At 38.2% G+C, this 14,998-nt stretch overlaps 1 protein-coding gene across 5 annotated transcripts in view; it reads right to left on the bottom strand.

The window, feature by feature from the left end:
• Positions 1 to 14,998, bottom strand: part of arnt2 (aryl-hydrocarbon receptor nuclear translocator 2) — a 151,460-nt gene that overhangs the window by 122,261 nt on the left and 14,201 nt on the right. For all 5 annotated transcript variants that reach the window (XM_022669504.2, XM_022669503.2, XM_022669507.2 and 2 more), the window contains exons 2-3: positions 10,653 to 10,761; positions 2,908 to 2,955 (exon numbers count right to left, since the gene is read on the bottom strand). In XM_022669504.2, the coding sequence (XP_022525225.2) occupies positions 2,908 to 2,955; positions 10,653 to 10,761 (157 nt within the window). The remainder of the gene's footprint in view (positions 1 to 2,907; positions 2,956 to 10,652; positions 10,762 to 14,998) is intronic.

Raw genomic sequence — 14,998 nt, 5'->3', positions numbered from 1 at the left:
ATACCTTGTTAAAGATACAGTACATCATGAATATTGAATGAATTGCTAATTTTGCATTAAGAAATGTGGTGGTTTGAATAATTAACCATTTACTTAGTAACATGTAAATAATTAAAGTACTGTAAAAGATTTTGAACAATTGAATACTTGAATTCTGCATTATATACAGTGCTTACAAATACATTTTAAAATCATAGAATTATATAAAATAAGTCCAAAAAAAACAATGATTATCGTTTTAAAACCAAAATGCTTTATTTTCCACTCAATAATAACCAGAATAAAGCTAAATAAAATGGTTTAACATGAGAAGGTGGCAATAAAGAATAAAGAATAAACTTACTAAACCTTTTCATTTAATTTTATCCATGATTTTTATGAATTGCCATAATCTGCCCCACCCCCGCCCAATGCACAGATTTATTTATTTTTTTTTTTTTTTGAGAGGTTCGCTTGTGGTGAGAACGTGATCTGGTCTCGATCTGACCCATCTATCAAATGTACTCCTTTTTAATAGAGCTAAACTGCTGATAAGGCACAGTTTAATTTGATATATATTAGCCAGATAATGTACTGCTTTGATCAAACAATTTCTCTGCTGCTGCTCCATGCTGTTTACATATGCAGTAATGTGCAGCGTTCACTGCTCGCAGATGTGCGACTTAGAAAAGTTAGAAAAGTATATACTAGTATTTAAATTGACACCACTAATATAAAATTAAAATTGAGTCTTACATTTCTTACATTAATTATTTTGTTTATATTTAAATATCCACTATATGCTAACTTTATAACAATTAATCGCACTAGTTCTTCTTAAATCAGAGAACATTGTTGTGATTAATCTAGTTTTTTTTTTTGATTGACATCACTATTATACTAATATAGAAAAAAACATGCATTTACTTCATTCTTCTATTTTTTTTTTTTTTTTTAATAAGAAATCAAGGGCATTTAAAAAAAAAAAAACACTGTTTAGAAAAGGCTTTATAGTAAATTTTAGAGCATTACTGTGAGAATCTGATGGCATTAGGTGACCCGAACATTCGTATTTCTCTACAGAGACCAGACAAGTTGTGAAGCTGTGAGAAGGTGTGTTCACAATCCTTTGGACATACAGTGTATGTACACTACCAGTCAAAAGTTTAAGAACAACCCCACTTAGCTTCATTTATTTTTCCCATTTATTTCTGGGACGATATATTGTTCACAAAAAAAAAATGCAATGTTCTATACTATTAAAAGTAAAAGTCTTTTTGTAATTAAGAGAAATTACAGATAAAGCCAGAGAGCAGTGAGTACTGTTTTCTACACCTTTAAAAACTCTTGGAAACTGGAGAAAACTGGTACAGGAAGAGTCACGTCTGGCTGACCCACATGGCAACAGCTTTAGCCTTTAGCTTAGCTTAACGTGCATTATACACATTCTAAACTAGGGGACTAAGTCTCATTTTCAGCAGAGAAGAGAATTAGAATTAGAGATCTGATAGGTGAAGTGAGTGACTAGCAGTAATAAAGTCTAAGATCGCTGAGATAAAGAAATAAAACAAAATATAAAAGCAGCTTGTCTGGGCCATACAGCATTGCTACTACTACTATTACTATTGAACACTAATCAACAATAGGGTTTTACTTTTCTTTTCAAAATCTTTGACCAGTGGTATGTGTGTGTGTGTGTGTGTTTTAAAATGTGTTTATTTGAACAGAACATCTAAGAATATTAATTTTGATACATTTTTAATGCTGACATGTTTTACATCCTGCATAAACTGAAGGAGCGCTGCAGTATAAATGAAGGCTGGCAGTAATGCTGTAACAGGGAGACACAGTGTTGGTGTGATCTCTTCTGGCCAGCAGAGGGCAGTGTCTCCTCTCCAGCACTAGAGGATTACGAATACGTGGACTGATGGAAGGAAACCACAGGTTGAGGCACACAAGCAAGGAAACGTGAGAAAATGTCCTGAAATGGAAGACAGCGTGGAGACACACAATACTCAAAACACTCAAAACTGCTCAGCAAATGCAAAAGTGAAAGAATAAAATACATGACTTGTGATTAAATGGTCTGGACGTGATGCTACTGCTGAATATTCATAAATAAATACTAAATCTAAATACTTCTAAATACTAGTGCATCTAAAAAAAAAAAATAGAATATAATTGAAAAAAAGTTACTTTATTTCAGTAATTAACTTGATGATTATGGCTTACAGCCAATAAAAACGCAAAAATCAGTGTTTTATAGAATCCGAATATTATATAAAACCAATTGGTACTTTTGGCAGTGTGGGCAGTGTGCCAAATCCTGCTGGAAAATGAAATCGGCATCTCCATAAATGACATGGCTCCCCAAACCATCACTGATCATCAGTAAATTTTACATTTCATTTGTAAATCAATGGAGCAGAGTCTGAAGGAAGAGCAGAGAGACACACAGTCCAAACTGCTTGAGGTCTAGTGTGAAGTTTCCACCAATCAGTGATGGTTTGGAGAGACATGTCATCTGCTGGTGTTGATCCACTGTGTTTTATATCAAATCTAAAGTCAGTGCAGTGAAATGTTTTCCCACACAATATTACAGCACTTCATGCTTCCCTCTGCTGACAACTTTTATGGAAATGTGGATTTCATTTTCCAGCAGGACTTGGCACACTGCCCACACTGCCAAAAGTACCAATTGATCTTAAATAATATAAACATTTTCCGAGACACTAATTTTTAGGTTTTCATTGGCTATAAGCATAATCAACAACAATAAAGTTTCACATTTTAAACTGAATTACTGAAATAAAGTAACTTTTTTATTATATTAATATTTTTAGAGATGCACCTGAATATCTACTTATAAATATATCCCATTTTGATCTTTAAGAACAACATTATGTTGAGGTTTATCTAAATACAAACCTTGAAAATTTGCTTGGTCCCTCTCCATCTTCATCGTCAAAGTCCATCCTGCAGAGAAAGGCATGTACTTGTAGTTATATATTTATACAGTACAGTTTTAATTGAGACATAACACACAAAATGTTTGTCTCTCTTTTTCTGCAATAATACCCCCTTCTCTTCTAGAAGGGCTTTATACTTGATACTTTATACTTATACTTGATTAAATGCTGTGAATTGATTGGTAATCTGATTGCATTCAGCATCACTTAGAGCTCAACTTATCAGTGAGTGGTAATATAAGTGAAGGTACTGCTACTGGATGATCAGTTGTAAAACTTCAGTTTAAAAACCTGTAGTTCTGAGGCGTGAAGAAAGAACTATCCATCAGATTCTTTTGGAAAAGGGTGTTGGAGATGAGACGGAGTAGTAATCATACAACATCCTAATGTCACTACTGCTCCTGACGCTGAATGCAATCAAATTCCCAAAATTATTCTCGTCAAAATCATGCAAGCAGTTGAGAACAGCCATGTCAGCAAATCATACAAAATAAAAGTGACTTCAATCAGAATTTCTGTATCAAACTTACTGTACCTGTTTTTCTTCACAATATGCTGTGGACAAAAAAATATTCAAACATCTGCATTTAGGAGGTTTTCATGGCTACACTGGTCTGGACTTTCTGACTTCTCAATTTGCGTCCTAAACAAAAAAGCAGGCAACTAAAATTGGGTCCGACCAACAAACAAGTGGTCTTGGCTTGGATCTACTGCTTCAGTGGTGGAAATGATCACAATAAAAGTTTTTTTTTAAAGATAAGAAAAGGTTTATACAAATTTTAAGCAGGACTGTATGTTTTATTATGTCAAAGAAACACATTTCTAATAAAATATGGTTTAGTGTGTAGTGGCTTAAACCAGACGAAAAAAGTAGAGCGAAAAAAAAAGAGAAAAAAAAAAAAAAGAGTTGGTGTTGTGCTAAAACTTGACTGACTCTGCTCCTTTACAAAGTAGTTCAGGTTTATGGTGTAGATAAACTCTGCAACCTTGACAATACAGTCAAGGCTTATGGTCCAACCAAACTCTGCAACCTTGAAAAGACAGTCCAGGTTTATAGTCCAACCGGATTCTGCAATCTTAACAAGACAGCCCAAGTCCAGGCTTATGGTCCAACCAAACCCTTCAACCTTGACAGAAAGACAGTCCAGCTTACAATCTAGATAAACTCTGCAACCCTGACAAGACAGTCCAGCTTACTGTCTAGACAAACTCTGCTCATTAATAAAGACAGTCCAGGCTTATGGTCTAACCAATGGTCTATGGTCTAACAAAGCAATCCAGGCTTATGGTCCAACCAAATCCTTCAACCTTGACAAGAAGACAGTCCAGGTTTATGGTCCAGCCTAACTCTGCTAGCTTAATTAGGCAGTCCTTTTTTTAGCTTGATGAGATTCTTAGCTAATACGTATCTCAGCCAAACTCTGCTGCCATGACAAGGCAATCCAGGCTCATAATCCAGCCAAACTTGGTTGGCTTCATGAGACATTCCCAGATTATATCTCAGCCAAACTCTGTTGCCACGACAAGGCAATCATGGCTCATAGTCCAGCTAAATTCTGCCAACTCAGTGTGGCAGTCCAGCTTATGGTCTACCAAAGGTTTTTCAACTGAGATCCGCAAGTGTTGGCATTTGTTTCTTTTTACCAAGTCATCACCAGAATTTAATTGACGAATAACAATGCAATTGCAGTGGCATAAAACTAAAAACTAGAGTGTTTTGCTGAGACACACTTATAGAGGGGTGTGTAATAACACTTCGGTCTCTTTGCAGATGAGATTATGCTGTGAGGATGATGAGACTGTAAGAGAGGTGCTGCTGAAGAGCAGTGAGTGGGCAGCACAAGTGCGTTACCAATGGAAACAGGACTGCGTACGAGTATACGAGTGTGTACGAGTGTTAGTGTATGACGTGTGTTTCTGTGTGTGACGATAATAAGTCATTAAAAAGCCACAGTTCTGACTGACTAGGACGTTCTGAGCTCAATCACTTCACCTGAGGCTGGAACAGCAGGTGTCTGATCACAGCACAGTGAAGCTTAGCCTTTCTGATGTGCCGACCCTGCAGGCGCTCAGATATATCAGATTTAAATAAGTTAATAGAAGCTTAGAGAAAATAAAGAAAGGCCCTCACAAGACCCTCATATAAAACAAGCGCAGTTTACACAGTTAATCTCAAAGCATGCCAAAGTCGTGCGATGGCAGTACGTAAACTGATCATGAAGGGTTATCTCAGAAGAGGGCTTGGGAATGCCCACACCTGTTTAAGTTGTAAGGAGTTATCTTGAGGTTGAACACTTGCTCATGGCAAATGTGCTCACGGCAAGATTTAGTGAACCATCGGAATTTGAGCAAGAGAAAGCTAAAAGAATATTTAACATTTAGTGGGGGCGTCACAATTCTCTAAATCCTCGATTCGATTTAATTCCGATTTTAGGGTCACGATTCGATTCGATTCTCGATTTTCTTTTTTCTTTTTTTTTAAAGTGATACAAGTGATCTGTAATACACCACATTAAGCACTAATGGTCAAATTTAAATAATTTAATTAAGATATAAATGTAATGCCATCTAGTGGCTTTTTTTGGTAGCAGCAGTGTACACTATTAAAACAGCACTGTACAACATAACAAAATAAATAATAAAAAAATACAAAATAATAGAACAATTAGAGCCTTAACAAACTGAACTCTGCTCCGCAGGACAGTTAAAAAGCTCCGCGAGACAGCATCAACAGGACAGGGAAAGTTTTTGCTCTTACTGCCTTTCCCTATTAGGCCACAGTGGGGCGTGTAGTGTCGTGTTACGGTGTTTGTTGTTGCACCGCTAAAGTATGGAGGATGAAGAAAAAGAAATCCAACCGATTTGGGGTCACAATTCAAAAAAATTGAATCGTGACCCCAAGAATCGATTCTAAATCAAATTGTGGGATTCGCAAAGATTCACAGCCCTAGTGAAAACACTGAAAGCACCCAACTGGCACCATCTGGAACCATGATATCCATTACATTTCAATTTCCCCAGCTAAAAATCAAGTTAAATAACAAGCAGCCAAAAGAAACAACACTCCAGAGAGTACAGTGCAGGAAAGAGTGGCTCTGGACACCTCTGTTCCAAAATCAGCGTCTACACCGGCTCCTTCAAACGACCTGATATTAAAGTTTAAATGACTCCAGTAAAGAGAAGAGCGAAATGATGGCTTTTAAGGGACTGATCTGCCCTGAGCTCATTTAAAACTTTCTGATGAGAGCTCAATTCAGTTCACATTTTAATACTCCTTTTACACCACAAACACACACACACACACAAACACACACACACACACACACACACACACACACACACACACACACACACACACACACACACACATACCATCATCATCTGTCAGAAACTGAGTAAAACACAAGCTTCTGTTTATTTCATAACCAGAGCACTGCAGGTTTGATTCTAACAACAAAACTGTTTTTCCAAGATTTTTATAGTTTTACAGTATATCACTGTATTTTTATTATTATTATTATTACTTTAATTTTTTTGTAAGACTGGACTCCTATATACAGTTGCAAGAAAAAGTATGTGAACCCTTTGGGATTACTTGGATTTCTGCATAAATTGGTCATTAAATGTGAACTCCATTTTTGTTTAATATTTTCCTTTTTGTAGATTTGTCAACAAAAATGTTAGCATGTGCCAGAGATTTCTGTAAGTCTGCACCCGACACTCTAGGATTCTTCTTCACCTCATTGATCATTCTGCGCTGTGCTCTTGCAGTCATCTTTACAGGACTTTACCACGCCTAGGGAGAGTAGCAACAGTGCTGAACTTTCTCCATTTGTAGACTGTTGTCTGTCTTACCGTGGACACATGAACATCCAGGCTTTTAGAGATACTTTTATAACCCTTTCCAGCTTCATGCAAGTCAACAGTTCTTGAACGTAGGTCTTCTGAGAGCTTGATCTTTTGTGCGAGGCGTGATTTACACCAAGCAATGCTTCTTAAGAACAGCAAACTCAAAACTGGTGCGTGTGTTTTCTTTTTTTATAGGGCAGGGCAGCTTTAACCAACACATTGAGTGTTATTAGTTTAAGCAGACTGTGTTTGTCTATTGTTGAGACTTCTAAATCCAGGTAATCCCAAAGGGTTCACATACTTTTTTCACACACTTGCAACTGCATTAGCCGCACCGTTATATATAAGCTGCAGTGTTCAAAGCGTGTGAAAAAAGAAGCGGCTTATATCCTGGAAATTACGGTACTGTTTTCATACCTGCCCAAACGAACTGCACAAAGACTACAAATGAACCAAGTAGTGCTGCTGTGAAAAGTCCCTAAGGAAATCCTAAGAGATTATCATTAACTACCCGAAGAAAAAAAGAGTAAACGCTGCGTGGAAATAAGAAATTTAAAGTAAAGCAGATGAGAGTAAAAAGCTAAAAAGAGTTATTTTCCATGTGGTTACTTGGATAACAGGATTCTATTACCGCCACAGGCTGAGGTAAAACCACATAACGAAAGGAATTAAATACAATTAGTGCACTGACTGAGTTTTAGTCGAGCAAGACTGATTAGTGGACTTAGTAAAGACAGCCCCAGAATTCATTACACCCATTCATTTATCTAAAGTCAGTGTTTTCACTTCTCACACTGCAGCTCAGCGCTCATCAGTTCACACGACTGAAGTGTGTTTAGATTACATTAAGAGTCTGACTAACAAGCAGCTGTCAGTCTATTTCAGTCAATTAAAGCTGTTAAATAAAGTGGAACAGCAGCATTATTTTATTTTGGTGTCCAGAGCTGGAGGTGATGAAGGAAATGCTCGTCTCCTGTACCAAACCCAAAGCGCAAACAGCGATGAGTGTAATTAATTAACGTCAGCGGCGCTGAGCGTCTCTCCAGGGGGGAAGGCAGTATGACTAAAGCATCATGGCTGGGGTAACTTTATGATAAAAATAACACTGCTGAAATAATTATATGAGTAACATTGCACTACTAATAGGGGTGCAGGAAAAAAATCGAATCACGTTTCTAACATTCAGAATCGATTCTCATTTTCAAAAAAATCTTTTTTGTTTTTGTGGGTGCAGCTACTGTCGCGCAGAGCTTTTTAACTGTATCACGGAGCTCAGCTACTGTCGCATGGAGCTTTTTATTTTTTATTTTTTTTTACTGTCACGCGGAGCTTTTTTTTTTTTTAACTGTCGCGCGGAGCTTTTTTTGTAACTGACGCGCAGAGCTTTTTTTTTTTTAACTGTCGCGCGGAGCTTTTTTTGTAACTGACGCGCAGAGCTTTTTTTTTTTTACTGTCGCGTGGAGCTTTTTTTTAAAACTGTAGCACGGAGCTTTTTTTGTAACTGTAGCGCGGAGCTTTTTTTGTAACTGTCGCGTGGAGTGTTTTTTGTAACTGTCGCGTGGAGTGTTTTTTGTAACTGTCGCGTGGAGTGTTTTTTGTAACTGTCGCGTGGAGTGTTTTTTGTAACTGTCGCGTGGAGTGTTTTTTGTAACTGTCGCGCGGAGCATTTTTTTTTTTTTTTTAACTGTTAAAGAGCTCTGCAGGACAGTAGCTGAGCTCAGCAGGACAGTAGATGAACTCTGCAAGACTGTTAAAAAGCTCTGCGTGATAGTAGGTGAGCTCCGTGAGACAGTTAAAATGCTCCGCAAGACAGTAGCTGAGATCTGAGGGACAGTAGCTGAGCTTCACGGGACAGTAGGTGAGTGTTGTGAGATAGCAGCAACAGGACAGGGAAAGTTTTTGTTCTTACTGCCTCTCCCTATTAGGCTACAAAGGGGCGTGCAGTGTCGTGTTACGGTGTTTGTTGTGGCGCCACTAAAGTATGGAGAATAAAGAAAAAAGACATCCAACCGATTTGAGAGAATCGGAAAAAATTGTGACCCTAAGAATCGACTCTGAATCGAAGTGTGGGATTCCCAAAGATTCGCAGCCCTAACTACTAAGGTAGATTTCTGGCCGAAATTGAACTGTTGAGATAATTGTGTGACTAAAGTAACACTGCAGAGGTAAATATGCAACTAGAATAGAACTGCTGAATTAAAATCATAATTGGAATGGCACCGCTGATGTACATTTCTGATTACAGTAGCACTGCTGAGGTTAATATATGACTAGCATTGCAGTGTTGAGGTGAATGTATGAGAAATTGCACAACTGAGGTAATTTATGACTGAATAGTGTGGATGAGGTAAATACAGGTGTTGGATGAAATGCTCATCTCCTGTATGAAATCCAAAGCACAAACAGCGATGAGTGTAATTAATTAATGTCAGCGGCTCTGAGCATCTCTCCAGGGGAAGGCAGAGAGCATAAGTCAATCTGATATATGTTTAGGGCATATAACAGAATATAGGAAGAAAAAAAAAAAAAAAAACACCATTGATTGCAGAATTTACATTTATTCACCCATGAAACATTACACAGTGGGGCAATCAATACAATATACGGCTGCGAGGCAGACCTCCAGATTAAAGAGGAGTTCCACTGATTTTTCAAAGCTATGACTGCACACTTCAGTGGATCAGGTGTAAACATATTCAGTCAGAACGGAGGACTGGAGTGTAAGTGTGCCTTATTATAGAAAAGCTTACTGAATCTTTTTTTTTCCACAGGATTTTGTTAAATTTATAGTTTTTCTAACCACTGTACAAATGAAACGACATAAGAATATATCAGTCTTGCTTGAACACATAACATGTTCACATTCCAACAAACATACATAGAAATTACAACACATTTACCTCAGAAGTGCTATACTAATTATGAATTTAATTTGGCAGTGCTATTCTAGTTGCACATTTACCTCAGCACTGTTATTTTAGTCAAACAATTATCTCAGCAGTTCAATTTTGGCCACAAATCTACCTCAGTAGACGTATAATTATCTCAGCAGTGCTATTTTAGTCATAAAGTTACCCCAGCCATAATATGTTAGTCATATGTACCTCAGCACTGCAATTGTAGTCACACAATTATCTCAGCAGTGCTACTTCAGTCATAAAGTTAACTCAGGCATCTTATGTCTTCATATATTACCTCAGTAGTGCAATTTTAGTAATTTATTTACCTCATTCATGCTATTCACTTATAAATTACCCCAGTAGTGCAATTTCCTATACATTTACCTCAGCACTGCAATGTTAGTAATATATTACCACAGCAGTGCTATTGTAATCAGAAATGTACATCAGCAATTCAATCTAGTTGCACATTTACTTCAGCAGTGTTACTTTAGTCATACAATTATCTCAGCAGTTTAATTTTGCCCACAAATCTACCTTAGTAGTGCAATTTTAGCCATAGAATTATTTCAGCAGTGCTATTTTAGTCATAAAGTTACCTCAGGCATGCTATTTAACATTGCACTACTGAGTTAATTTATGACTAGCCATTTACTTACCTCATATAATAATATAGTACCATAAAGTACCTCAGACATGTTATTTTAGTCATAAATTACCTAAGTCATGCTAGTGTAGTCATAAATGTAGATCAAAAAATGCAATTTTAATCAAACATTCAGTGGTGCTATTCTAATCATAGATTTATCTCAGCAGTGCTACTTAAGTAATAAGTTGGTTGAAATTTACAGCAAGAAAGGCAGAAAGTCTTTAGGTAAGTCTTTAGATTAAATCATGATTTTTTTTTTACACCCCTAATAAATTATAGTCAGAGAAAGAGAGATGTTGAACTCACCCAGATGATCTCCTCTTGCCCCCTCGTCCTGGCATAGTGCCCGCCATTCTGACCTGTCCTGCCACAGCTCCTGCCATGGTCACAGGCCCGGGTAGATCTGTGCCCATCTCTGCAAACCAACAAATCACATTTAGAATGTTTTTTTCCACCAGTTCTGCCATTCATATTTGTAGAATGTGAAAGATTAACATGCCTCATGGAGGAAGGATAATAAAAACTTCAACAACACTAACCAGATAACCCTCTAAAGAGTGCGTCTTTAAGTAAGTAGGAGAGCTATGAAACACCTCTATTCACACAACAGAAAATGGTTTGGTGTCACATTTGAGCCCTACCAAAAACACAGCAATTAAATTATGTTTTATTTATTTATTTATTTATTGCACTGGATAAGCAGCTCTTTTCGGTTATGTTTCCATTCCGAACTTCATAGCGAAGCTACAGATTCAGATTCATAGAGATTTAGATTCAATAACAGTGCAAATTATTTAATATATTAATTTAAATATTTAAATGTACTTATAATACATATTAAAATTCATTATTAAATCAAACTGAAAAAAAAAAAACCACATCTGATATATAGGTTACTGTACACCAGTGAGACGAGACCCTTTAAAAGTGCTCTCTGCATTTTGAATGAAACTCCCCGCAGCTACAGTCATCTAAAAATGTGCGGCGCAGACATTTCTGATTAAATATTTGCACTGTGTCTGGATGATTTACACTCCAGCTGCCCCTCTGGGGGGATTCTCCGGGGGGCAGCCAGCTTTCTCTGCCCTCAACCAGTGTTTTCTGTATTTCACATGTTTTGTTAAAGTTCAGGGAAAGATCTTTATGGAGAATTTGATACACAAATTCACTATATGCCCCTTTTATAATAAATTAATTGAGTTACACCTGTAGAGAAATATTGTCAATAGAACAAATTACATCTTGACATTGCTTGAGGGGTATAATGCTTCCAGTACTGAGCTGTGAAGCAGAGCAACTGTATTCTCTGGAACGACTGTGCTCAATTTCAACGTTTTTGGGTTTTGGGAGTTGTAGAGTTAAGGATGAGGTAGGGGAGACTGATCAACCAAACTCCTAAACTCACTAATAATCTTATATAATAACCAAGATGGTCAACCACCATTTACAAGAACCGTAGACTGTACAGGTGTGACCAAACAGCCACGATTGTGGGCTTCCTGTTAGTGCCAGCACCACTGGCAGACGACTGCACAATGAAGGACAACATGAAAGCAAGCAATTCATTTCACAGATGAGCTGGTGTGTTTGGAATCATGAGCAGATTCATTTCCTTCTCCACAATTTAGCCTTTCCATCACATTGGTAAATCAAGGTTAATCTTTGTCTCATCAGTCTATAATCAGTCCACAGGCTTTTCTCTGTACTTCTTGGTAAATTCCAGCCTGGTTTTTCTATTCACCTTGCTAACAGTGGTTTTCTTCTTCTGGTGAAGCTTCTGTAAACAGTAGATTGTGAAAACTTCACTCCTGCTCTCTGGAGGTTGTTGCTGATGCTCTAACAGATGTTTTATGATCTTTCTTTACAGAACTCACAATGTTTCGGTCCCTAACTGCTGTGGTTTTACTTGTTTTACCTGTTCATTATCTGTTATTTACAGTAGTACACCAGTGACGACTTTCTTCTTCAGGACATTCCAAACTACTGTTCTGGCTGTTCTGGCTCTAACTATAAATAATGCTCAGTCTGCAAAGATAAAACCCAAATCTGAAACTGAATGTAGAGATTCAGCACTGTTTATTGTTTCTATACTTTTGCTCATAAGAAAAACGGGTGGGTTCAGACAGAAGGTTATATCTTCTAAACTGTGCATCAGATCTAGATGTAAATACCTGGAAATAAAAGCTGAAATGTTGTTCTTTCGTCGCATGGTAATCTTCTAATGTAAAATTTAAATGTTTTTAGTCTAGCAAAAAATTGAAATGAGTGTTTACAAAATGCATATATGCTGATTTGAGTGAACACTCCTGCTTTTAGATTACTAGCTAACGCACACAAACAGATATATAGCTTTTGAATAAAAATTAAGAGACCACTTCAGTTTCTGAATCAGTTTCTCTGATTTTGCAATTTATAGGTATATGTTTGAGCAAAATGAACATTGTTGTTTTATTCTATAAACTACGGACAACATTTCTCCCAAATTCCAAATAAAAATATAGATATTTAAAGCATTTATTTGCAGAATATGAATATGAATGCATTATTTGAAACGCCAGCTGTTCTATCATGAAACGGTCATTTCCGTTGGGTTTTCATTCTCCTTTAAATGTTTATCCTATGGTACCACCCCCGGCTGTGAGTGAGAAGCGATGGGCGTTCAATGGCGGCAGCAACAACTGCGACTTTTAAGTGTTAATATGCTAGAAATGTGTGACATCACTCAGCAATAGAGGCTCTCTGGAGGCACCATTCACACATGTGGTCCCCCACTGTTGCACGCAACCCCCCTACAACCTACAGCCTGACCTTCTCCACCCAACAGCCTGACCCCCATTACATCCCCACCCCAATCTGCCTGTTAACACCAAATCCCCTACCCCCACCCTCTACACACAGGCCTAAACACACACACACGGTCAGAACAGACCTGGAGCCTGGTGAGGAAACATCTACCAGCCCAAAGCAACACGAACGCCAGCCGTGCACAACACCGGCTCACGCTCGCTTCAGCGCCTCTAGTCAACTGCAACTGATAAGCCCAACAAAAGCCCCCCCTAAAACACTACCTCCACACCCCCCCTCCTCCTCCCCACCCCACCCGTCCAAACTCACTCAAAACGCTGTTAATATTTGATGTGGAGAGCGCTGCACCTCTCCTCCGACTCGAGGAGAAAAGAGCTTCTGTGCAGCCCAGCCTTATCATCAATTCATTCGTGAAGCACAAGCATATTGTACGTCTTTATACAAACTCCACTTCAAACGTAAACTACAAGACGATTCCTGCGGCTCTCACAGGAGACCCGGCGGTCCGGGACAGGGCGGGGGGGCGGCGATCACGCCATGCTACCGTCCACAGCATGCATTAATAAACAAGCAAGATGTCTGGGATGATCAAGGCACGTTTAAGTGGATCAAAACGTGTTTTACAAAAATATATATAAAAAAAAAAATTCATGCAAGGATTATCAGTAGGTTTTAAGCGGTTGTTCAATTTAGAGCTTAGATCAGGCCCCCCAAAAAAAACCCTGACACTACGATCGGAAAACCGCTGGTTTGAATCCTGGTCATGCAGCTTGCCATCAGCTGTCGGAGCCCTTAGAGGGCACACAATTGGCCTTGCTATCTCCTGGTGGGTAGGTGGTGCTCTTCCCCCCCTCATCACTCCTAGGGTGATGTTGATCAACACAAGGCATCTGTGAGTTGATGTATCGAAACCGAGTCGCTGCACTTTTCCTCAGAGTGCGCTGTGATGCTACTCGGCAATGCTGCATCAGTGATGGGGGATATACAGCTGAATAGGAGCTGAACTGGTGGGACAATTGGCCTAGCTAAACAGGGAGAAAATTAAGAAAATACAAAAAATAAAATCCAGCCCGACAGCTGGACTATGGACTATGTCACAGACATGTCACAGACCAGGTTCCATGAGCACAAACTGACAGGGCCCGGAAAAAGTGGTGGGAAATCTCGGCCCGACCCGAATTCAGGTAGGGGATCAGGTCTGGATTAGGCCAGGGAAGGAACTCAAAACCCTAGTTCCATTTAAGCTCTGATTTAAAACTGTCCAGTTCCTACTTGGGAAAACACGTTTCACATGCATCAACAGTAGTGGTAAAATCAGCAATATTATACAATTTATTATAGGCTTGGACAATATTTTTATATAAATATTTATCATATAGTATAATATCATAGTCATAATCCACGTCACTCAGAACCCATCCAAGAGCCACATTAAGCCAGCAACTATAAACCATTAGCCATATCATTTTTGGTCACAAAATTTTTTGGAACTAAAAATGTTAACCTGCGACAACGTCAAAAACGCTAACCTGTGACAGAAATAAAAATGCTAACCTGGGACAACGTCAAAAATGCTAACCTTTGACAGAAATAAAAATGCTAACCTGGGACAGAACTAAAAATGCTATGCTGGGACAACATCAAAAAGGCTAACCTATGACAGAAAAAAAATGCTAACCTGGGGCAACGTCAAAAATGCTAACCTGTGACAGAAATAAAAAGGCTAACCTGTGACAGAAATAAATGCTAACCTGGGGCAACGTCAAAAATGCTAACCTGTGACAGAAATAAAAAGGCTAACCTGTGACAGAAATAAATGCTAACCTGGGGCAACGTCAAAAATGCTA

Source organism: Astyanax mexicanus, chromosome 16 (assembly GCF_023375975.1).
Source record: "Astyanax mexicanus isolate ESR-SI-001 chromosome 16, AstMex3_surface, whole genome shotgun sequence".
NCBI lineage: Eukaryota > Metazoa > Chordata > Actinopteri > Characiformes > Acestrorhamphidae > Astyanax > Astyanax mexicanus.
Note: the sequence above shows the minus strand (reverse complement) of the source record. Positions and strands in the feature narration are given on the sequence as shown.